Source organism: Notolabrus celidotus, chromosome 6 (assembly GCF_009762535.1).
Source record: "Notolabrus celidotus isolate fNotCel1 chromosome 6, fNotCel1.pri, whole genome shotgun sequence".
In the NCBI taxonomy this organism is placed as follows: Eukaryota; Metazoa; Chordata; class Actinopteri; order Labriformes; family Labridae; genus Notolabrus; species Notolabrus celidotus.
Window position 1 is genome coordinate 29,339,977 of NC_048277.1, and position 24,493 is coordinate 29,364,469.

Sequence of the window (24,493 nt, forward strand, 5' to 3'; positions counted from 1 at the left end):
GAGACAGGGCCACTGTTGTGTCCTGGGGATTAAAGCAGGCAGGGGGAATCAAAAGCCATTTTACAATACAGTAATCAGCATGTTTTCCCTCTGAAAGGCCCTCTGCTCCCCCATTTAGAAAACACAGAGCATTACCTCCTTTCTGCTCCCTACAAAACCCATTCAGCCACTCGCTTTATTATATGGGTTAATTCAATGTGTTGTTGGGAGCCCTGGAGCTCCACGAAGCTCGGAGGGGGGAGTGAAGGTGAAGAAGTGTCCACTCCAGATAGGTTGGTAACAGCAGAGAAACCCATGACCCGCACAAGGACACATTCCTTTTACCCAGGCTGTAGTTTGCCTCTCAAGTGCAGATGAACGGCCGCATTATAAGATGTAGACTCAATAAAGTTAGATATTAGAAAAATAAATGTTATTACCAATCACCCTGCTGTGTTACACACTTGACCACAATTGCTCATAACCCAACAACACTGGTAATTACTCTCGTAAGAGCAACACCAGGGAACACCAAATCACGTCATATCAAATCAATCTGCAGAGAGGAGAGCTGCACATTTATACATTTATGATTTCACTTCTTCCTGTTGACTATGTGGCAAAAATGGTTACTATAGCATCTGTAACAACATGGAGGATATTTTTAATATTACTCTTAGAGCACAAAACTTTAGATTCATGGTTAATGTTGACTGACTGGGAATTCTTTAAGTGTTCAGTGTCTGTTTTGGAGTATTAAGGTGTGCTGTCTTTCCTTAGCTTGAATACCTGCAGGTAGAGGAGCGACTGGCATCGTAGGCAGAGCACAGCTAGCCTCTAGTCTGCTGGTGTTGCATCGGGGGCCATGTAGCTTTTTAACTTCATAGTGTATTTGATAAGTTTGACCGTTTCTGCATACATGGGGAAGGGACACTTGGATTCTTGGGCGCTCTTCTCCAGAGTGTTCCCACATTTGATGAAAGACACCACAGCGTCCAGGTAATAAACCACTGTATCAAAGCGGTCCAACAGTGCATCTGAATGGTGTTTGAGCTTCGTGGCCTCCTGTAAGAAGTGATCTGCTGAATGGACCCTGTCCTCAAACACCAGCTTGGATCTCTGAGTTTGGAGAAATTGGCAACATAAAAGTTACAGGTAAAAATTGCTTACACTGGTGCTGATGTAACGTTCTGCATCTTTTTAAAATGCATACAGAAAAATGTTTCCACTTCATCTTGAATCAAAATGTTAAATTTAAAGTGATTTATAACAGTAAAGCTGATTAATGTTAATACTTTTACATTAATTCAAATGTTAAATAAAATGTTAATTTGACCTAGAAGTAGCATGATAAGAAAACACTCCGTACAACGTACAAGCCCTTACTTTGTTACTGCCAACAACAATAACCACCTTTCACATTCAAAAATAAGTACCAGAACAAGAAAATCAAGTTCCCTTGTATTAAAAACTGATAACTGATGAAGAAACTCAATGAAGTCTAAAACAAAAATCATCTGCAGGAGAAAGGAAGTAAACAGATGTGTTGCAGCAGTGAAATAACAATGACTTTTCCCTCATTAATGAAATCAAAGGTTCTATTATACGGCATGTTTTTCCATTGTGTCAGGGGATAATGTATTGTGAAAGGCAGATCAGTGTATCACAATGGGGAGAGGAAGTGTTCGATGTCCTTGTCCTTCAGCTTCCTGATGAAAACCACATACATCTGATTCTGTTTATCATGCGTCATGCAGAGCTAGTCACTTCATTGATCTCCACAAAAAAAAATGCATCCTTGACTGTGATGCAAATCATAAAACAAAAGCGCTGATTGTAAGGAATGGGGTGTTTGCAAGTGCACACTAAGGATGGAAACAATCTTTAAGTGACAAACATGCTCACATCTGTCATCTGAAACAATGCTGTTCTCAGTAACTAATGCAGTGTTACAGTGCTGAACTTTTGTTTGCATTAGCTTTGTCAATGAGTTACAGCGCGTCCAAAGCCCCAAAAAAGTGACTGTTGAAAGACAGGAAAAAATTAGTGTTGACCTGAAATGCTTCCTGGCTGTTGCAACCGGTGAAAACTGAACAGTCGTCAACAAGATGTCTGGATGGAGGAACTGTTGGGATCTTTTCATGTGTTCACACAAGGAGAGGCTGTTTTTTTCGGATGTGGCATTTGTGGTAAAGTCTACGCAAAACGATCATCAGAAATTACTCAAGGAAGGTGCCAATCGTGGCCTTCTCCAATAAAGTAACTTAATAGTGCACATCTGCAGAAGACTGGGCAGCTTTCATGTACAATACAGAGACCAAAGGCTGTGCAAAACACAGCTTTTAGAAGAATCTACAGTATGAAACTTCATGTTCTTAGAGTGACTTGCTTAAAGTTTGTTTCTTTCAGGCAGTCAAAGGTGAGTGATGAGTTGTTTTTGGTGAAACCTCTGAGTAAATTTTAAAACCACTAGAAACTCAAAACATCAGCAGCTTTCCTATGATGTTGTTTGAGTCTTATAAGCATTGAAAAAGTATTTGGAATTAGCTCAAATTCAAAGTACTGTCAGATTAGTATCTAGACTTTACCCATGTAGGGTTAGAATTTGGTGCGGTTTCATTGGATAGTTACTTACAAAATAATTAAACTAGATCCGCCAATCAATCATAAGAGTGGGGACACATCGGGTTTTGAGCTCTTCAATGCTCCTGTGAGGAACTTTGAGTTTGCATACATCTGAACTTCTGTACATATATAGCCTAGTCATTCATGTAGATACATATTATATCATATTTATTCATCAGTCATATTTGTATATTCTTTATTATTCATGTTATTTAACTTACTGCTAAGCACTTCTGGTTAGATGCTATCTATATTTCATTGCTTGTACCTGTGACAAGCTCAATGACAATAAATTGAATCTAATGTAATCTAATAAATTTGACTGTAAGTTACTTAACTTGGTCGACTGTATCCAACTTCAGTTCGATCAGGAATTCATTGCAAACAAATATTATTAACTGCCAAAATTCTGAGCCCAGTTTTAACTGTGTGTAGTCACAGAAAATGTTGGTTTAAGCCCTGGTCATGACTAAATCATGGCAGAAAGACAATTAGGACTTAACATGATGAGGGTACTTGTATTATTCATTTTAAGAAATATTAAAACAGTGTTTATCTCACTGTGTAGTTTTAGTTTAGTTCTTATTTTTTAAATTTATCTACTCCACCCCTCAATCATTTTTATTATATTCAATAAGAAGCTACTGTTCTTATGTCTTTGTATTAAAATCCTGCATGTTTTCATAAAAAGGAGCTTTAAACACAACCTTATCAGAGCTAAATATTTGCAAACAACCTGTAGTGTTATATGTTATTATGTATTCTATATCACCATAGTCAACTTTTACCCTATAGATTTTAATTTCCCAACAACAAAATTGTGGCTAGTAAAAATGCTGAGTGGCTAGTGACTTTGGAAAACTACTAGCCACAGTGACTAGTAAGCAAAATAGTTAATAGCTAATGTCAAGTCCTGAACTTATGGACAAGATATACAATTTGCAAGAGGTTGTTAAATGGATGAATTAAAAGGGGAAGCATGAACTGCATGAAACAAACTTCACAAACTTCACAAACTTATGAATCATCAGGTATCCTGCAAGCAGTTTGACATCCTGCAGAGCCACACCCATTGATGACTTTGTCTGTTTGTCGTTAGCTTATTCATGCTATGTTGCATTTGACTGCTCCTTTTTTGCAATCCATGATAAAGCCGTTAACTCAAATAATAGAAAAAGTAAAATCAATTTCAAGTGGTCTTGTACTTAACCTTTTGTTTAGAGTTAAGTCACATACACTGATATAACTTCTTGTGCAAAGATGAACATTATTCTATATATGCTTAAGAGCTATTCGTGTGCACCATGGGAGGCCATACCCAGTGCACTGAAACAACCCATTAAAGGCTTTGGGATGACATCAGTCTCACCCACCACCACTCTATATGTTATCTTCTCCATCTTTAAAACATCACTTTCCAGAGAAGAGATTGTAGCAGTGAAGTAAAAGCTCATCCAATGCGTGGGCCGAATGGCTTAACACAAACTTTATCCATCTGAATCTGCTCCTCCACATTCCTGTCCAGCCTCCCTGTTGCTTTCTGTTCCAGCCTGTTGAAATAACCTTAGTCACGACCTGTGTGTTTAAATCAGGAATGAAAAATTCCAAAGAATAAAATGGGAGGTCTCCAGAAAGTGCTTTTAGGCAAAGGAGGATGACGATGGTACTAAGTCTGCAGGCCTAATCTGTGTGTGGCACACCGTGTATCATGTCAGATCCCTATACCTAACAGACATCTCATGGTTCTCTTTTCTCAATGTCTGGTCATTTCTTTCATGAGGGAGGTAAGAGCATATGCAGTTAGATAGAAAAACAGAGGGCAGAGTTTGGAGAAGGGGGAAGGCAAAATTAAGAAAAATTGGGAGGTATGGAGGAAATGAGAAGGAGAAGAAGAGAGAGATCGTCAGTGAGTTTGGCAGCTTTCCACTGAAACCATTAAACACGATGTACAAAGCTGTGTGTGAGCGTGTGTGCGTGTGTGTGTGTATGTGTGTAGATGTACATGTCTGTGTTTGTGTGGTCCACTCCTCTCTATCCCAGGTAACCACTCAGTCCGCCTGGCTGGAGGTACAACACACCGGAGAAGTGGTGGCTGAGTCTCAGAAGTCTTCCTCCCTTGGGGCGAGTTTGCTCAGGACCGTATGACTGAAAACGTCAGCACTGACATATGTCTGCTTTTAACGGTGACGCTGAAGCCTCGTCCTGCATGGATCTTTCTGTTTTATATAACAACATTGATGAGAAAGTTGGTGGAAACCTAATTTGATACAAAACAATATGAAAGTAAGATGCAATCATTTTGTTGTTAAGTGCTTCGAAAGAGGAGGATGTAATTTCTGTAAAGGACTGTCTGTAGTTAGAGAAAATATTCATTTGAAACAAGGACTCTCAGCATCTAAGGGGGAATTGCAATATTGGTAAATCTGTGTTTTTCTAATAATTTGAGAAAATGGTACAATGGCTATTAAACGTCTTACTCACCACTTATGTTGCAGAGGACTAGCTGGAAACTTTGGGGGATTGTAATTCCCAAGAAGAAGAAAAAAAGTCAACTCTAAACGTTTTTTTCAGAGACTTATTAGTTTTGAGGAGCTATTGATCTTTGGAGACTTCCCCTTGTTTATTGTCGCACTTGACTTAACTTTGAAAGAATGCTACTTTGCAAATCCACACAGAAACTAACGAAAAACTGGGAGAAGATACAGAATATTACCCTCAGGCTTAGGACCACTGCTGCAGAGATTAGGCCTTACCGACTCTGGCAAATGCATTCTTGAGAAATGTGAGTCTTCCACTTCCACTAAAATCAAATAAATTGCACTTTACAAATCTTTCTTAGGCATTGGAGAGCTACAATGCAACTACTGAAAACAACTACCCAAAAGAGTTGTCTGTCTTTCTAACACAGTCAGTCAAGAAGTCCTCATTTAGGATCTTCTGTGGGGATTGGAAATAAGGATGTTTCAAAGTGAATAATTTCTTAGTCTTTAAAAAATAAATGTAATTGATTCCAATTAACTGACTAGTCTTAAGATAAGACAACCACCAGGAAGCTGTCATAATGAAGCACAGTTTTTAAACAGGCTTAACACAGGATCGCAGAGTCTGTGGGTAAACCATTTCAAATCAGTTTCACTAATGAGGCCAACACTAGCAGAGCTAGCACCACCGACCTTCGACCTCTTTGAATGGCCTGGTTATACATAGCTCAAGTTGAGTGGTTATAGACCAGCTTAACCAAACACAACCTCCATAAACTTTATCTCCTTTTTCTAGACCAAAACACTGCCAAAATGCGCCAACCTCAAAGACGCCCTCAGTCATCTGTACTTGTTTAAATCCGGGTAGTAGAGTATTATAGTATCAAGGCAGTAGCCATTTACCGTAGCTGCAGCCCTGGCGAGTGGGTGGTGGCTGCGCTATAGCTCAAACACAACATGTTTGGCAATTTGGGCCTGTAATTGTGAAAATATGAATAACTTGTCTGACTGGTAACTCTGATGATGACTTGTAAGAATGATGCCATTTAGTTCAAGATAGTGTACAGACATTTGCTAGGGCATGATTTAGCCATCTTAGTTCTTTACAAAAGTTCCTCAACAGTTTCCTTTCACATAAACTGCTGCGATTGGCCATGACTGGATTCCCAGGCTAAAATCAACTATAAAGCTGACCCGGAGTTGATTTGTTATGCTGTAGATTCATTGACAAGACCAAATGGGATTCCCTGTGGTGATTTCCCCAGTTGATGTTATTCTTGAGTTCAGTTTTTAACAATTTCTACTTGACCGACAGGCAAACCTATTAAAACAACATTCAGGTCCACAAATACTGGAATTTCCCTCAAGAAAAATAACCCACAAGAGAAACTATTAGGACAGTGATTTTCACCTGGACAACAACATACAAACTAATGAGTTAAAGCAGCAGGTTGTGTGTTGCTGTTCAAGTGTCGACATGTCATGAATGCTGATACGTTTCTTAGCCAAAGCACAGGGAAGACTAAGCAGTCTGTGATTAATATTCCGTGGCTGCACTTGTTAGCATGCATCATCTGGCCCTTACTTACTCTCATACAAACACACACACACTTATACCCAGACTCCCCCCCAACATACACACACACACAGACTATCCTCCCACTCTGCTGCTTGCCCTCAAGTGCTGAAGGGAGATTAGCTGCAGGGAGAGGCAACGCTCCCCATTACTCTCTTGTTCGGTGGCCCAAAGGTGAAATGAAAAATCGCCCTGTGGTCCTAATCCTGCAGACACTCAACACATTCATATTGTCCTCCCAGGGTGCACCTCTTTTGGCTTCCAGCGCTGCCATGGAGACTGGCTGCTATAAAACCATTAGTGGATTTGTTGTGAAAGCAGCATCAGAAAAATACAGAACACACAATTTACAACCGCAACTAGACAAACATGTGGTCCCCTCTTGAACTCGTCTTGTGTTTTTCCCGTGATTACGATGATCACTCTTCTTTTAACATGTGCTGTCAAGATGAAAACCTACGAGTTTAGTGCAAGAAAAACACAGCGAGGTGAAGTGAAAATCCCCTCGATATGGGATCCCAACGATGAGTGGTGCTAGAAACCAGGCTCGCTGCCAAGAAACCATTACTAATCCCTCGGGGCTGTTAGAGTAAAGAGTGTGTGTGCATGCTATATGAGTGCGGGTATCATCCAGCATGCATGTGACTGTGTCAATGGGTGTGTGTGTGTGTGTGTGTGTGTATGTTTCCTACCTCATGAATTTGTGCCCCCACCCTTATGACCACCCTCATGTCTAAGAGAGTCACAACAGTTAGTTAAATATTACAAGAGTGCTGAAAGAACTTCAAACACCTGGCAGGAGGGGAGCAAAACAGCGTGTGTTCTTAAGAATGGACAGCATTTCCATTCAGATACCAACATGTGTTTTCTGTGTGTTTTGGATGTGTGGAGCCGAGTTTAATTGGAAAACCACCTTGATTTAGAGCCACAATCAAAGAGAATCAATGCAAACAAAAGATCATTTGAAGCATGAGTAACTAATCAAAATTGTTTATACACAGTTAATATCATTTATGGCTTCCTTTACAACTGCTGGCACGTTTATTGCAAGCACAAAATAAGCCATGACAGCTAATGTGCGAATAAATAAATATCTTTCCATCTCCTTTTCCCTTACTGCCCCAGTGACAGCCGTAAAATTTGTTATTGAAAACTTTTATTTAGTCGGTGTTTACCAATTAAATGCAGACTGCAGCTCCATGAACTCTGTTTTGCAACTTAGAAAACAGCCGAGCCCAGTGTTGCTAATGCACAAGGCCACAACAAACCTTCCCATGAGTATCCGCATGACAGTATCCAATATCCTCACAGAAACCACAGGAAAGATGAATGAACACACGCATACACGCAGCACAAAGAAAAAAGGAGTGCCAGCATCAAGCTGGTGGGTACAGTCGAGTTCAAAGGTCAACGTTGGACTAGTTTGTGGTCCAATTTGGCATTCGGGCACTAATTCACAGCATGTTTAGCTGGTACAGTTGAAAGGATTTCTTCAGAAGTACATAAGTCCATTTCAGTTGGAGCTTTTAACAAAATACAGATTGCACATTAGGAACATGTGTTCCTCATCAGCTAACCATGTTTTGATCATCTTCCAGTAAAATTAAGAGCAGGTGGTCACGTTGTCTTTGTCCTCTTATTTCCTGAAATTCATCTTCACCAGATTTTTTTTCTCCTGAAATAAATCTGCCTCCGCAGAAAGCAAAATATCACTTTAATGTTCGCCAAGAGCACAACATTTGCTTATTTGCTAATCATACGTTCAAAACAAAATACTGAGAGCATATTGAGCTCACGAGCTCGACCGCAGGCATGACAAATACATGGATTCAGCAACCATCATAAAACACGCCTCACAAGAAGCCAAGGCGAAAGAAAACACAAATAAAATGGCGTGCAAGTGCTTTGTATCCCCCAACCCAATGCTCTGTGAATGAACCCGACATTAAAACATCCTCACAGAGTCTGCCAATAGAAACATTAAAGAGCCGAATCACAAGGACACCTCTTGCATCTGTCTGGCCTGCAGCTCAAACTCAGAGTCCAGCACATTTAGCTTAATTGAACGCTCTGGAATGAAATTCTCTGCTGGCATTGGTTCACTTTGCAGACTCCTAATTGATTACCACATATCCACTGAGCCAAAACTATTCACACACACACACACACATACACATACACTCCAAACCTACACTACATATCCCATAAAGCATGCCACTTAGTGTACACTTAACTGTCCAAAACCTTTTAGATCTGCCTATTTGTCAAGGTGTCCTGATGTGCAGGTCACAGTGTTGTGTTATTAATAACAGCACGTAGACACAGGTTAAAGACGACTGTGTGGTCAGAGGCTTTTTCATGTCTGAGACTTTAAACTGAGCTCTTTTTCCCACAGAACTCATGCTGGGTTATATTATTAATCTAACTGTATTATCATAAACAATCAGGGCAATGATGAATTAGAGAATGCCAGCTAAAGAGGTGTTATTTGGTGATTAATAATATATCCACTGAGTACACATTGAAGTGCAAATGAAAAGTGGAGATTAAAAAAGAACAGCTGTTTTAAGAATCTTTAAAAAAGTCAACGGTCATCAAAGAGGGGGTTACTGCTTTTTGGGAAAAAAAATTCTGAGAGTTAGTGTTAAGAAGTTTTTCATAAGAATGCTACAGACTTCAGCTCATTTTACAGCATGTCCAAGGCAGGACTGCTATGCCTTTGCTAGGCTATAGCAGTCTTGGTCAAAGTTAAGGAGGCAGAAAGGTGGCCCCTAATGAGCCAGTGTTCTATCCAACAGTGCTGTCCACTGAGATGTGCTACTAAGCATCTCTGGAGCGTTACTTGACCGAGTAGTGACTTGTTAATCTAAGATCTCAAGACAAGCTTATTTTGACGTACTAAGATTGGGTATAAAAACATGCTACCCATGATGTTAAGCAAGCAGAAGTATATCTACTTTATTTACAAAATCAAACAGCTGTTTTATTCCTGTGTACAATTTTTAACTTCTGGGGGCGGTGTCCACTAAGGCGTTTTTTTTTGTGCTAGAAGCACCCATGACCTCACTTTTTGAGCGTTTCTCACCAGTGTTTACTGTTGGTAGGTTGCGAAAGTACTCCAGCAGCACTTCTGCTTCCCAAAGTAGTGATGGTTAGGTCTGCTTTAAAATACTCTGCATGCTTCATACTTGCTTTCATTCAACGGCATTTCATCAAGAAACTGTAAAAACTATTGATGGAAATTGTGTCGTAGCATTAGCTAAAAGCTCTAAACTTGGAAAATGTACCTCAAAAAGACTCCGCACAGACCTCGGTCGTTGTTAAGAAATGTACTTTATTAATCCCCATGGGGGAAATTCAATTTTTTCACTTGTGTTAATTTTTGGTCATGCTACACACAGTTTTTTATACAGTGTTATGCACATGCACATAGGGAGAGATGTCAGAGTGAGGATGCTGCCATCAACAAGCGCACCTCAAGCAGTTGGGGGTTCGGTGCCTTGCTCAAGGACACCTCGGCAGTGCCCAGGCAAGTAAACCAGCACCTCTCCAGCCACCAGTCCACTTGCCAAACTTCATCCATACTGGGACTCGAGCCGGTGACCCTCCGGTTCCCAAGACAAGCCAAGTCCCTATGGACTGAGCCACTGCCGCCCCTTTGTTGTTGACAAAGTTGATATCAGAAGTTGATATCAGAAGTCCCACTCTTTCTTGATTGATCAAGAAGTGACATTGATGAGTGCGGCAGTGTTCCAACAGTTGAACTGTTTCAATTGAGAGCACTGGGAGCTCTGTGACATAAATCAGCTGATGTTGAGGGTGTTTTTTGGGCTGAGGACACCGAGCGCTGGAAACGCTGAATCACTTTTGGTTTGAAAATAAAATAGGCATGCCACAACAAAGCGGCAACATATAGATTTTCTATGAAAAGTTCTTTAATGACCCCGAAGAAGATGTTTGTCAGAAGTCATGATTTAAAATTGGAAGCGGACTCCAGCAAACTGTCATGATGTCAAAAACACACCTGTTCTTATTTGTGAAGGACTGGTTCCTCTTCTACACACCAGTCTTATGAGATAGATGTACATAGTATTTTTGCACAATTTGAAGTATTAACAAAGAAAGTGTACATCATTTAAAAGTAAAGACAGACACAAGCAGCCTGCCGCAACACATCCTAAATGGCAGAGTTTCACCTTTAGCCAATCATAGTTTAGGGTTTTGCTGTTAGAGGATCAATTGAGATAGATCACTCCTGGGATCTTAAACGAAGGTTTTGTTTGGTTTACAGTATCAAAAAATCTGACCCATGTTCTGACAATACAAATGGAATGAGTGGTGGTAAAATATAAAACTGTTTGAGAACATGGTGTGATTTTGGGCGCAAATTAGTAATATCCTTTTGCTATCGATTTACGCTTTAGAGGCATCTTTTGACAAAAGATGGTGACCAGGTAAACTGTGGAACCAGCAGGATGGAGAAGAAGTGTTTTTATGTGTGTGTGAGTGTGTGTGTGTGTGTGTGTGTGTGTGTGTGTGTGTGTGTGTGTGTGTGTGTGTGTGTGTGTGTGTGTCTAGGGAAGCTTGCACTGTTTGTTTACACGTCATGCTTCTTTTACTACTGCTGGTATGCTGTGTTAAATCACACTGCAAGCTGGAATATTATAGCGCTGATCGGTCCAGTGGAAGAGTACAAAGGCAAAGTCATGGAGGAGCTTTGTACCTGCTGCTGCACTGTGAATGTGACTTATTAAGTTTGTAAAGCACAAATAGAAATCCAACAGCAAACACAATCATACCTAACACACACACACACACACACACACACACACACACACACACACACACACACACACACATAAAAAAAATGGCGGGCCGTTTACGTAAGTCAGAAGACATAACAATTGGATTATGCTTACATAAGACTATTTGATTAGGTAACCTGTCCTCGCTCTCAGGCTTAAAGCATTGTACCTGTACTGTGAGTGACTTTTATCAGTTCTTAAATTTCATCAGTACATTATTTGAGTCTTGAATGGACTGAGGGGCACTATCCCTACTTTTGTTTGGTTACAGCTATAAGGGAGCTACCTTAGGATGTTTCTGTGTAACACTGGAATCAAATTCTGAAGCAAAAAGCTGAAGGTAAAGATGGCCACTGATGACATTATAATGCATATTATATTATATTATATAATTATCTTGCTGTATTATATTATGTTATATTACATTATTATTGTTTACTACAACTTATGGTCATATTATATACCCATATTTATTTATTATAGTGCTTAATCTGTCATTACCAACCACATTCACACCATGTCAACCTGTCTCTACTGAAACATGTTTAGTACTGCCTGTAATTACTGCTATTTAATCTATTTGTATTTATCTAAATTCCATTTGTAACATTGTATATATGTAAATTGTATTCTATCTTTATCTTTTTTTTTTTTTTTACTCATTTTATTTTACTAATTGGAACTTTTTCCTTGATTGTACTTATGTCTGGGTTGCTGCACCAACTGAATTTCCCTCCCAGGGGATCAATAAAGTAATATCTTATCTTATCTTATCTTATAATAAAATAAGGACCAAGCTTGCACTAGGTAACAAAGAAACAGTGTCAGAGGCTATCTTTAAATCCTAAACCTCTTTCACTATTCAAATCTTTCAAAAGTAATTCCACAAAAGCTAAAGACCAGAAGAAAACCAAATTTCCTCCTGGACATGTGGCCACATGTGCACTAATGAGCAGACACACCTCTGACTGAGTGTGTAAGTAGAGTGTGTTTGTCCCAGTGAATGACAATGAGTGGACGTGATGAGAGAGAAATATGGCGCGACTGCAGGTGTGCCTCCGTCTCATCCAGTGAGAGTGGATGCGGCTGACTGCCATCCATTCCAACAACACTCCTGTTGTCTGGGACACACGCTGCTCCTCTCATCAGTCATTTCCACAATCTGTTGATGGATCTTTATTGTTACAGTAGAGCCTCTTCCCAGAGCAGAAACACAAACATGAGAGTTTATGCTGTTGTTACGGATGCATTGGATGAGAATCACACATATTGACACGTTAAATGAGGGCCTTTCATTCCCCCCCCCCCCAGTTTACAGTGACTTTGGTTCATTTGTTTTCAGAAGCGGACATGCTTTTCAATTTTGTTTGAGGACACATTATATTGCACAATTGAGCTCCTCACAAGTTTTAATACATGTTTTATTTAGTTGTTCTGTGGCCTCAACAGCCAATCAAAAAGAAGCGCAGATTTCTAAAGCACATAAGGAACATGCTATGATTTTAAATACTGAAAATATATTCATTTTAAGTTACAGATATTGCTGCCATTTCTACTAAACTAAGAAAACAGGATCGTCACTGTTGTTGAAAAAGCTTTTCAGCCCTTAGCCCATTTCTGATTACCATTCTTCATTACTTTTAAGTAATTATTTGTGTTTATGTATTAAAGTATTATGTATTAGAATGAATCTCTTCTCTTAAAATGTCACTGAAACTGCAGGACAGAACAGAAAAATATCTTCTGAAGTGGGGCTTGTATTTTAATGGGATTAACAGGCCAGAATGAAGGTCAAGTGTGAAAATTAGAAATGGTCTTGTATTGTTTTTTTATTTTTATATCAATTGGATCTTATTATTTTTATGTTCCTTTATATGCTAAGCCACTATAGAAGATGGCACCTGCTGAACCCTCTTGGTTAAGGTTTTGTGTGTGGGTGGGGTTGGGGGTGGGATTATTTGCAACAATCAGATGTGTGTCATATATTACTTCTGTTTTGTTTTTGTAAAATAAAAATTAAAAGTCCTAAAAAAAAAATGTCACTGAAACAAGGATGTGACAGATGGCATCACGTATTGCAGCGTGGATTGGCATAATTTGATCTAGAAACTGGAGATAAAGTTGTATGAAGGATGTGTCCAGTTGACCAGAGAGTTAAGCAACAAACATATTTATGGGAACGTTTACCTGCAGAGAGGACCAAAGGCTGGTGCTGCTGGCTCTGCTAATGTTAACTGCTCTCTATAACATTGTTCCCCTGCAGATTGTAATCCCTATTCAGCCGTGTCTAATAAATTGTGCTCAATTTTGACATAAGAATTTAAATTTCCATTTAAATGGCTTCATCAAATTAGTTGCCTCGGTACATTCCTGGAAGTCTGTGCTGTGAATACACGCTGTCCCAACTCCTGGACAAATAAAGAAAGAACAAACAAACACTAAATGAATACGACCTCTGCAGCTTTAGAGACCAGATTTGAGTTTTTAGAGATCAAACAAAACAGACAGAACGATCAGGAAATCATAACTTTGCATATCCACCATTAGATTATTCATTGAGTTTAATGATGAAACTGATTTCTATTCACATTTCCTCTCTACCAAACTTGTCCTTCACAGCGGCTGCCGGCTCATTACAGTGGGCTCTTAATCCTTCTTCAGTGGTAACGGGTGGTCTACTATTTGCATAAGCCAACTGGCCTCAGAGAGACTTACAAAGTGAAGCCCTTTATTGCCTGATTCATGTCAATACCTCCATCTTGTCAGCTTAGCTTCAGACATGCAGACCATTTAAGTGGAAGAGTGAGCCAGCATTAAGAGCGGATTATAGAATCTCAGAGGTTAAACATGGCCTGACCTGCTCCCTGGACGGACAGGGTGTTTTTCTTTATGTAGCAAACTGAGGTAAGTTAAGGAACTTTTAGGAACTCACTGAGATTATTTTGTCAATGATTTTTTTCTGACATTAAAAAGTTCTACCTGAAGCTTCAAATTTGATAATTCTTTACATATAAATTACTGCATTTTTTGAAAGTGACATGAAAAACATTCAGTAGATTAAATAACACATTTTAAGGCTGGACGACTGTCTTTCATTTGACCAGTAAGGATGGATGAGAAAAAGTCTAGGCCTGCTTGCTTTTTTCTAGTCTTGTTGCGATGGACGCAACAGACCTACAACCAAAAATGTTGTAGGCAAATATACCACACACTCCATGTCCCTCTCTGTCAGTCAGTCAGGCAGTTAGGCAGTTAGGCAGGCAGGTCTTTGCACTGTCTCCCAGAATTACACAGAGTCCAGGACTTGGCCCAGCAGGGGTGAGTCATGCTGCAGGAGCATGCTACTTGATGTAAAACAGAACAGTTGCTTCCTGCTGAGTCAAACCCGCAGCACTCATTAAGTCATTATGTTGTTGATTAACCTGCAAGTTAGCGTGTAGGTAGCCTTGGATCTGTCAATAAAAGCCCATTGGCTGATTATTGTTATTTGATAAGTTTATTGATCCAACTTTTTTGGCTGACTTTGACGCCGGCACTCACGCTGGCTGATGCTCGTGTGTTTTTTCATTCTGGCAGGATAGGTTACAGTTACTGCAGGTCGTTCTGTGCACGCATTAGTGTTTGGCTCTGAGTCCAAATCGGGTTCTGGCAGTGCAACCGGTCCACTCAGAGTGATGAAGAACCACTGTGCGTGTCTGTTTCCTAGTAACAGGCAAGCCCATAAATCAGCATCAAGGGGAAGAATAACAGGACAGGCTGCAGACAGACGGACGGAGAAGGTCTTTGAGAGAACGAGAAGGTTTCCAACTTAACACTTCCCTCTCTTTTACTGTATCCTTCTTCCCTTTCCTCTTCCATGGTGCAAGCACTGCAACTCTGTAGGACAATAAGTCATTTACAACACATCAGTGCGGTTAATCCAGTGGGTCTTGAGACGTTTTCTAAAAGTGTCAAAGTGTATACAGACTACAGGCCCAAAAATGTCATAATGCAAAATGTTGTTGTGCGGTGCTGAAGTATCAGAAAAGGACGAGACAGGACGAACCTCAGCACTCATCTTTAGAAAAAAGGTTAAATAGCATTAATTTAAATGGCAAGTTCTAAAAATAGAACATAGATGTAAACTGTTAACTTAGACAAGTTTTGGCATCCAACTTTCTTCACAAGGTATTACTTATTATTCCAATATTACAGTTTCTTCTGATAAAAACAATCTATCATTTACTTTTTAAGAAGCCTACACATTCAAACGAAGAAAGTGGCGGCATGTGATCTGCCAATAAGCACAGAAGAAGAACAAGTAGGGGAGAACGGGGTTGGTTGTCACACGCGTTGGTTGGCACACTCGTTATATCTTGCCTAAAGCTATAGTTTTTATTAGCTAGCTAAGTAGTTGTTAGATGGTTGTTAGCCTTGATGCGGGGTTGGTCGTCACATTTTCTTTGGGGTTGGTTGTCACATGTAACAACTAACCCCAATGTTGGCAAAATCATGTATGGTGAAATTAGTTGGAGTGCGCAGATCCTACATTTGCCATCACTGTGACTCAGACAGTGACTGCATGTAGCCTAGTTGAGTAGGCCATTATTTTTAGGCCTATTTGTTTTGTTCTTTATGTTGTTATATAGGCTGGCATAAAGATGTGTTTCCTGTTTCTTGCTCATTTTATGTTAAAATGCATTAAGTTATGTTGACTTATCACTTGTCAGTGCAATTAAACTTTCAAATTTAGTTCTGCCTTCTTGCCTTTTTTAAAATATTTTTCCCATTGAAATACCATTGTGACAACCAACACCATAGTGTGTGACAACCATCCCCGTAATGGGGTTGGTTGTCACAATGTGTCAGAGTGTCTTGCCTCTTTGTTACAATGAGTTGGAAAATGCAATGTGTCAGAGTATCTTGCCTCTTTGTTACAATGAGTTGGAAAATGCGAGGGACACACATTTCAAGCCAACACCTTAAGCTTCAATTCAATGTAGGAATGACTATTGAAAGATGTTTTGATGATGAGCTATCATTAAAACAGTAAAAAGTGTGACAACCGACCCCGTTCTCCCCTACAGTCCATGCAAGAGTCAAAATGGCGTCACAGGTATGGACGTTTTTCCCTGTTTCTGAAGATAATGCTACTGCAATTTGCAAAAAGCTGCAACAAGTATTACAAGAGGAGGAAAAAAGTTGTCCTTGCTGAAGCAGTTCAAAATGTCACAGGAGTTATAGCACTTGATGTCCCACCTCTTTCTGTGGCAGTAGACCAAAGATTTCACCAGCTACTGGCAGATTTGTAACCTAGGTATAGTCTCCCCAGCCACTGCTACTTCACAGACCTATCCCTACTTGCCCTTCTTGATGTGGTCTCCACACACATCTGATTTACAGCAACATCAAGTCGTACCACAGACATGAAGACTTGTGACGTTAGTCCAGTGAGTGTGCTTTGTTGGCTGAGTAGCTGGATGAAGAGTTTCACTGTCACTTTGTATTGAGGGATTGCTCTTTACATACTGAATACTGCCCATGTTTTATTTGTTGACTTATGATGTCATTTTATTTCTTCTTAATTACTGATTTAGAATGAAATGTTTTCTAATTGACCAGAGACTTTTGGAATTTTAAATGTTTCTATTAACTCTGGGGTTAGGACAGTCAGGATGTATTTAGTGGTAGTGCTTCAGAACTTTGAGTTTAAAAGCATGCACTGAAGCACTTTAAGCTTTAGGGATGTTTTCGGGTTTTCACATCAGATTTTGTTTAAGGAAAGTGACAAACTGCTTCCATGTTAGAAGTGCTTTAAAAACTCATCTGCTTGCCAGTTGTTGAAAAAACGTGATGACCAAATATGTCAAATATATGAGGTGTTTTTATGAATACCTGTTCTACTAACTGTATATAATTGAATCCATGTGTTTTCATTGACTGCATTTATGTGCAGCATCTCCTCCCATGATATGTTTGGATCGTGGTCTGTTTTAGTTTGACACATGTCTAATTTGAGTTGCAGACTTTAAAAGAGTATTCATTCATCCTCTCCCCTGTAATTTAGAAATTATTCCTCCTTAATGTCCTTACCTGTCTGCCTGGGAAATCCCTAATTGCAACATCAGTTGATGCAACCAACACTCAGCTGCTGCTTGTGGTTAATGAGGCTGGCACGCTTCAAAGACCTGACTGGAACGAGATGTTCTGAGCTGTCAGGAACTACTGTGAGGTGTTGTCATGCGGTTTTATGATGAGCCATGACCTTAGGGGTCATTTTTCACCAACCTTAATGCGGTAGCTCTGAGTGAGTGTTGATGGTAAAGGGCTTCGGGGTCTGGAACTGAATCAACGACATGCCAGCCAAAGTAGCAGCTGCACACAGCATGGGGAGCTGATGGCAGGTAGAGCAGGTGCTCTCTACCAAACCGGGGCTTTTATCAAGCTTTAATGACAGAGATTATGATTGGCTGGTAATTTATAACTTTTTATTCAGTAATGATTTCAGTGAAACTTTAATCCTGATGGGGAAACCGGTGCCAAGGGAAAAGGTGACGAAAGCCAGACAAAGAAAGAGCCAAGAAAAACTGATGATTAATTAAACTGTGCCAGTTATCTCCTGAGATCAAAGGTGGGGCTTTATAAAAGGGGCTTTTAGTGCCCAGCGGCAACTGCTGAATGGACTGGTTTTACTTTGTAAAAGTTTGTTACTACTAGTCTGTGCAGTTCTTTCCATCAGATGATACATATTCATCAAAATGTAGGTAATTTCTGCAACAACCAAACTAAAGGACTTTATTAGTTATTACAAAAATCCTCAAATACACTGTCATCAGTTTATAGATTTAATGTGCAATTATATATATCACCAGAGTAGATATTTTTCCTTATATATTAAAGATACATTATACTTTGTGACCATTTAAATCCTGAAGGTGAAGTGTGAAGTGTGTGTTGCCAGAAACAACCTTTACAGAAGACTGCAAAAACATGAGCAACAATGCCATCCCAGCTTCCTCACAATCACAGTAATACTCACACACATAACAGAACAACCACAGATTATAGGCCACTTCTTCAGTAATTACTACTGGCCAGGCCTAGGGCATAATCTTGCAATTTCCTCTATGACGCGCAAAGCATGCAACTCCATATGGGCACCCAACTCCACATGGGTCCCCAGTTTCTTTTATAAACTTGGCGCACATACTTGTGATTCTTTCGATAAGGGATTAGCCATTACTTCAAGTGTGCATGTTTCAAAAACAAAAACTGTGTATGTGGGTTTAATTCCTTCCTCCTCAGCAGACATCATACACCTTGCTGAATCACCATGGAAAGCTGAGTAAATCACATGACCGCACAATTAGTGATATAGCGATGTCTTTTACCTCACATTCAAACTATGTGTTAGCCAATGAGATATTTCATTTCACTGAACAGTTCATTTCTGTTATACAACAGGCAGGGATAACTCTTGCCTCAACAGACCTCTCCAGCAGGGGTGTGGCCAAAGAGGTGACCAGAGGTGGAAGTGCACCCCTCAAAATATTTTTGGACACCCCAAAATCCCATCCTCTGACTGGCTATTTGCCTTGTCAGAGGCAAACTCGGTGTCTAAAACAAGTTTTTGGACTGCATTGGAACAGGCTTCCAGTGGTTTTCTTTACTGTTTCATAAGAGAGGTGTGTAGCAGAGAAATCAATCCAATGAAAATAACAAAAAATGTCCTTAATGTCAGAAATGTCATTAGTGTACTGCTCTGTAGAGGTATTAAACTGATAAAGTTTTAAAAATGCAAGCAAACCTTGAAAAATGATTTTTTTTTCAGTGCAATGTTTTAAGTACTTTAAATTGTCACTTTGGACATCTTTATATGTGTGTGTGTGTGTGTGTGTGTGTGTGTGTGTGTGTGTGTGTGTGTGTGTGTGTGTGTGTGTGTGTGTGTGTGTGAACATGCAGTGTGTGCACGCAGACTTTATGCCACCCCTGCACACACACACACACACACACACACACACACACACACACACACCTAAGAAAATTTTATAAAAGTAAGATTGAAGATATATAATGTACTAGCTAGCCAAAATATATTCCAAGCTGCCTTAATCTAAAGATGCTCACCAGTAAATCCATGAGTTTGACTCATGTCTCCAGGTTCCTCTGTGTAGCTAGGTGGTAACAATTTTCTGGGGTGCACACCTCAGCTTGGCACCAGTTGTTCATATAAGGGGGCAGACAGAAATTGAAACAAAAAGCTTCAGCGTTGACACCACCGTGGCCTAACAAAGGAGTTCCATCTTTTTTTGCATGATACTTTTTTGTGCAGACTTATTAGTTCTAGATACGCTCATATGTACCAGCAATATCAAAGCAAGAACGGTCACCATTATGTGACGCCAGTTTGGCTTAGTTGGTAGAGCAGGCACCCCATGTACAGATCTCACTGGTCATAGGATAATTCTCAGTTCTGACAGTATTTGGTACATGTCATTCCAGACTTTCTCTCCACATTTCCTGACTCTCTCAAGCTGTGTTTTCAAATAAGCCCCAAAAAAGAATAAGTCAAAACAAGAAAGTCACCTTTTCAAAAGGTTTCTACTCCTGCATGCTCTACCTTGGCCTCATCCAGTCAGTTGATAGAAAGACCAGAACTTTCTGAGCGTGACAATTGTAAATACATTTGTTAGGCTGTGTGAAACTTTCTTGTGTGAGTATAAGTGGACAGTAGTGGATTGGAACACTTTGTCAGTAGGCTGCTGCTGACATCCCAGAGGCTAAAAGTGGTATTCTAAAAGGCACCAAAGCACCAGGAATGATCCACCTTATCATCCAAAGAGGAAGATCAAGAGAAGGATCAGGTTCACTTGGCTGAAGTACACACATGCAGCTTTTGGTGTGCTCCTTTACAAGTATGAATGGCCGAGCCAATAAAGTCACATGCACGACCAACCTCCACCAACTCCAGCAATACACCAGCTCAGCACCTCTTTCATTTGCAGAGGAAAAGTGCTACATTGGATTACTGTGAATTGGCTGCGGTGTCTTGAGGCTGGTTTGGTTTGCAAAACTGGGAAACACCAATCCTCTCCCTTGTTCCAGTAACAACAGCATGTCATCCAGAATGAACTAATCTGCATAATCACCATAAACTCAGCTACCGCCAGTCGCTGAGCCTAAAACAACTGCACAGTGTTTCCAAACGAAAAATTTGAATAAAGTCAAAAAGGACTGAGACGAAAGAGAAGGCTGTATTGGAATGTGGTGAAGGTACAAGAGATTAGGAAAGGAAGTAAAGGCATTCAGAGGTGAAAGGTCAGACATATTCTCTCTTGTAAGAGCGGGGTGTTGTTGCTCCAAGGGTCACCAATATGTTGCTGACATTCTGCAGACCCATCTCTCTCTGCAATGAAGACGTGAAGGAGTGTGTTCTCCTCAGTCCTTATCAGCACTACCAGATCTTCACTGAGGGGCCCTTGGAGAGGTCGGGGTGCAAGATGGTGTGTTACATGACCTTTTGAGAAACCAGCAGGTCATTCACTTCCCTCCTGACTGATGATTTACTACTTATAACAGTACAATACAAATAGGACATGATATGTGGGTTTTTTTAATGGACCATGAGAAGAATGTGAACCAGTTGTATTAATCTATAAATAAGTTTTAACAGAGGAATTTTATTTTAAAGATGTGTTTGGTTTCTTTATAGGGTGTTTCATAAAACTTGAGACTGAAGAATTAATCGCCAAACATGAAACTTCAAACGCTTTATAACCAAGCATAAATATAGCCTGTTATTGCATTTCTTTTGTTGTATGAAGAATCCTCAATATGGATTGAACAGCAGTGATATTTCGGTCAGTGCCTGATTCCCCCCCCCCCCCCCCCTAACATGCTCTGTGAATCATGGGATTCCAAAATGAGCATCTTTAATTATAATCCTGTCTCTGTCATTTAATGAGCCATTTAGTTAGGGAATTTCAAAGTCAGTTATAAAGTGGGGATGGAAAGTGTGTTTCCTGCACCATGAGAGCTAGACACGATACTGACACCTAGTGTTAGATCAAGAAACTCAAGAGATTAGCTCACAAGCTGCCTGCATCAAGCCTATCATAATGGTTGTTTTAAAAGCAACACAAGACAGAGCCTGTCAGTGATGCTCCAGAATACAAGAAGATTCATGTAGGTATAAAAAAGTCAAACAGAGAGGTTTGTGTTTCCCACGCTAAACTGTCAAAACAAACAGAAGGGACGTTGGAACCAAAATATAAATTAAGGGAAAGAGGTGAGTGATGCTGTTATACCTGAATGTGACATTGTTCCTAAAACCACACAAAGCTAAATACACATGCCTTCATTGACTTACTGTACACACACACACACACACACACACACACACACACACACTTGCACACACGCAGAGTGAGCCTCTAAAAGCCAGAGAGCAGAGAGTGATAATTATGCGTGTAAATTCCAGGACCCCTCTCAGCGGCTCTGCCGGCCCTGCTGGTGATGGTAACCCACATACAGCCAGCTGTGACTACTCCCAGCACCCCTATCATACACTTTCACTGCAGCGCTGAAGTGCTGGCGTGACCCCGCTCACAGAAATGTGAAGACATATGTGAGCTTTTAGGTTGGTTAAAAAAATATAGTAAGGATAAGCATCAGCAGGAATGAACACATTGTTGTAGGAGCATCTGTCTGTTCTAGCATATTGATATTAAATTACTAAACCCCCAGATGTATTGCATGCATTATTGTTTGAGATCAAAAACACTTTTTGTCATGTATCTAGAAATGGCAAACCTTATTAAACCAGCAATCAGTGTTATTATTGCAAAGACTCACTTTGCAATACCACGCAAGCATTCTCTCACTACTCTCTGGACAGGAGGTTGGCATCTGATGATCTGAGGCGGCGAGATGGGGAGTGGCATTTGAGGAGGTCGGTCAGGTAAGACGGGGCGAGGTTATTGAGGGCTTTGTAGCTGATGAGCAGGATCTTGAAGTGGATTCGGTACTGAATGGGGAGCCAGTGGAGGTGCTGAAGGATGGTTGTGATGTGGGCTCTGGAGCGGGAGTGGGTGAGTAATCGGGCAGCTGAAATTGTAAACTACAGGCACACTCCTCGGGATCCCCTGGGAAAGGTGGTTCAGAAAGTCGGGTGTTATCAAGTGGCAACCTTCAGTCTAAAAATACGAGTCCAATGCGGACGTGCTATAAAATGCAGCTCAAAGGGGATCCACTTGAGGCTGGCTCCGGAAGTACTGGAAACCACATACACACCAATTAAAAAAAGACGATCTTTACAGCAGAAATAAACATGTTTACAGCCTGGTACAAAAGACGAGAGTAGTCTGGATAGCTCATTTCTCGATCGGCACACACTGTATCGGGGGGGGGGGGGGGGGGGGGGGGGGTTATTTGTAACGCGGCAATTTCGAAGATACTGAGATTACAAGTCTTCCAATGAGAGGCACAGCTGACTTGATTGACAGGCGGGAACACTGTAGCTGTTGGCTAGGAGGCTCAAAGTCCGCCTCTTTGCGTCACAATCGCTCGACAGCAGTAATATGTCTCCCGCCGACGATTGGCCACAAAACAGCGCTTCAGAAACAGATGGGTGACGTCACAGATACTATGTCCATATTTTATACAGTCTATGGGTGTTATTCAAAGTGATGCTTCCAAACATTTTAGCTTTAATTACTGCAACGCACTTGGTGCATATGTTGCATGTTGGTTTTGCTTTATCAGTAGAGAAAATCAAACTTTGCAGACCGGGCAGGCTTAGAGTGATGGTTTTTGCCAGCTATTCTTTGTTTTAGTGTGGAAGACATTTTTGAAAACTAAGACACTAAGAATAATCTGAATGTTTTAACACAACTACTTTCATGAACCTCCACTCTGATCGGTACTGTTTACATGCAACTATCGACCAAGACAGGCCAAATGAAGTAAGGGGGCTCACTAGCAAGCTACTTTTATTTCTTTTTTTAAGTTGTATTTTTGGCCTTTTTGCCTTTTATTTTACAGGACAGCTGAAGACAGACAGGAAATACAGGAAATACGGGGAGTAGAGAGTGGGGGAAGACATGCAGGGAATGGTCGACCGGCTGGGAATCGACCCAGCAACCCCTGCGACGAGGACTGCAGCCTCTGTATGTGGGGCGCTTAGACCGCTAGGCCACCAGGGCCCCCTGAAGCTACTTTTTTGCATTGTACGTGCTGCTCGAATAAATTTTCATATATTGGATTTATGTATGCGGGCAGGTTGGGCCATTTGGAGGTTGCCTCTAATTGAATAGCCCAGTGGTATATTAAGTGCCAGGTGTTTGAAAAATCTTAGGAAAAACTTTGAACCAAAGTGCAATGACAGATTTCGTTTCTTGCACACATTGACCACATTTCCTCTGTTTGTTTACGTCATTGATATCAACAGGTTATATCTGGGTTATATGGCTGTCTTATGCCTGACCATCTTAAAGGCCAAGCAGTAAAATCCCTTGTGAAATTTTTAAAAACTGGTAAGTGTTGGTGTACAGGGCAATGGACATTCCTCTGAGCATTTTCTATCAATACACACCCACAATAATGAGGTGTCACAGAATGACCAAGCCGGCCTCTTCCTCCAATGATCATCCCATGAAGTCCTCCATGAGGTCAGCACGACCACCACAACCACAGAAAGAGGTTTTCCCTCCATCACTTCCTCCCGTGGGAATTACAGCAGCATGTTTTCTCTTTCTGCTGGATGTTTATTCTGGTAGGCATGGTGGTGGTGTGATATCTGAGGAGCAATGAGCCAAGACTCCAGCGAACACATTCCTTCCTATACCTAACTGATGAATGCTAAGCATGTAGGCGCTACTAGACCACATCAAAGCTACACCTTTGGGGCTCCTGTGCAGCCCACTTAGTTGTTTCTTAAATACATGGAAAAGATAGGGCGTGACAAACATCAGGCTGAATTCACATCTGCATCTTAAAGCAGGGTGTCTGGGATGCTGAAAGGAAGAATTTATTGAACACAGCTCATGTCT

At 40.5% G+C, this 24,493-nt stretch overlaps 1 protein-coding gene across 2 annotated transcripts; it reads right to left on the reverse strand.

Annotated features, from left to right (window-relative positions):
- Positions 1-623: 623 nt before the first annotated feature.
- LOC117813699 (AF4/FMR2 family member 4-like) lies at positions 624-22,356 on the reverse strand. Of its 2 annotated transcripts, none has more exons than XM_034684696.1 (2): positions 22,299-22,356; positions 624-1,098 (listed from the first exon to the last, which is right to left on the reverse strand). In XM_034684696.1, the coding sequence occupies exons 1-2, from the start codon at positions 22,350-22,352 to the stop codon at positions 817-819; spliced, it is 336 nt and encodes a 111-aa protein (XP_034540587.1). In that variant the 5' UTR covers positions 22,353-22,356; the 3' UTR covers positions 624-816. The 2 variants fall into 2 exon arrangements, with proteins under 2 accessions (XP_034540587.1, XP_034540588.1); XM_034684697.1 differs by lacking the exon at positions 22,299-22,356 and adding an exon at positions 19,572-19,671.
- Positions 22,357-24,493: the final 2,137 nt, after the last annotated feature.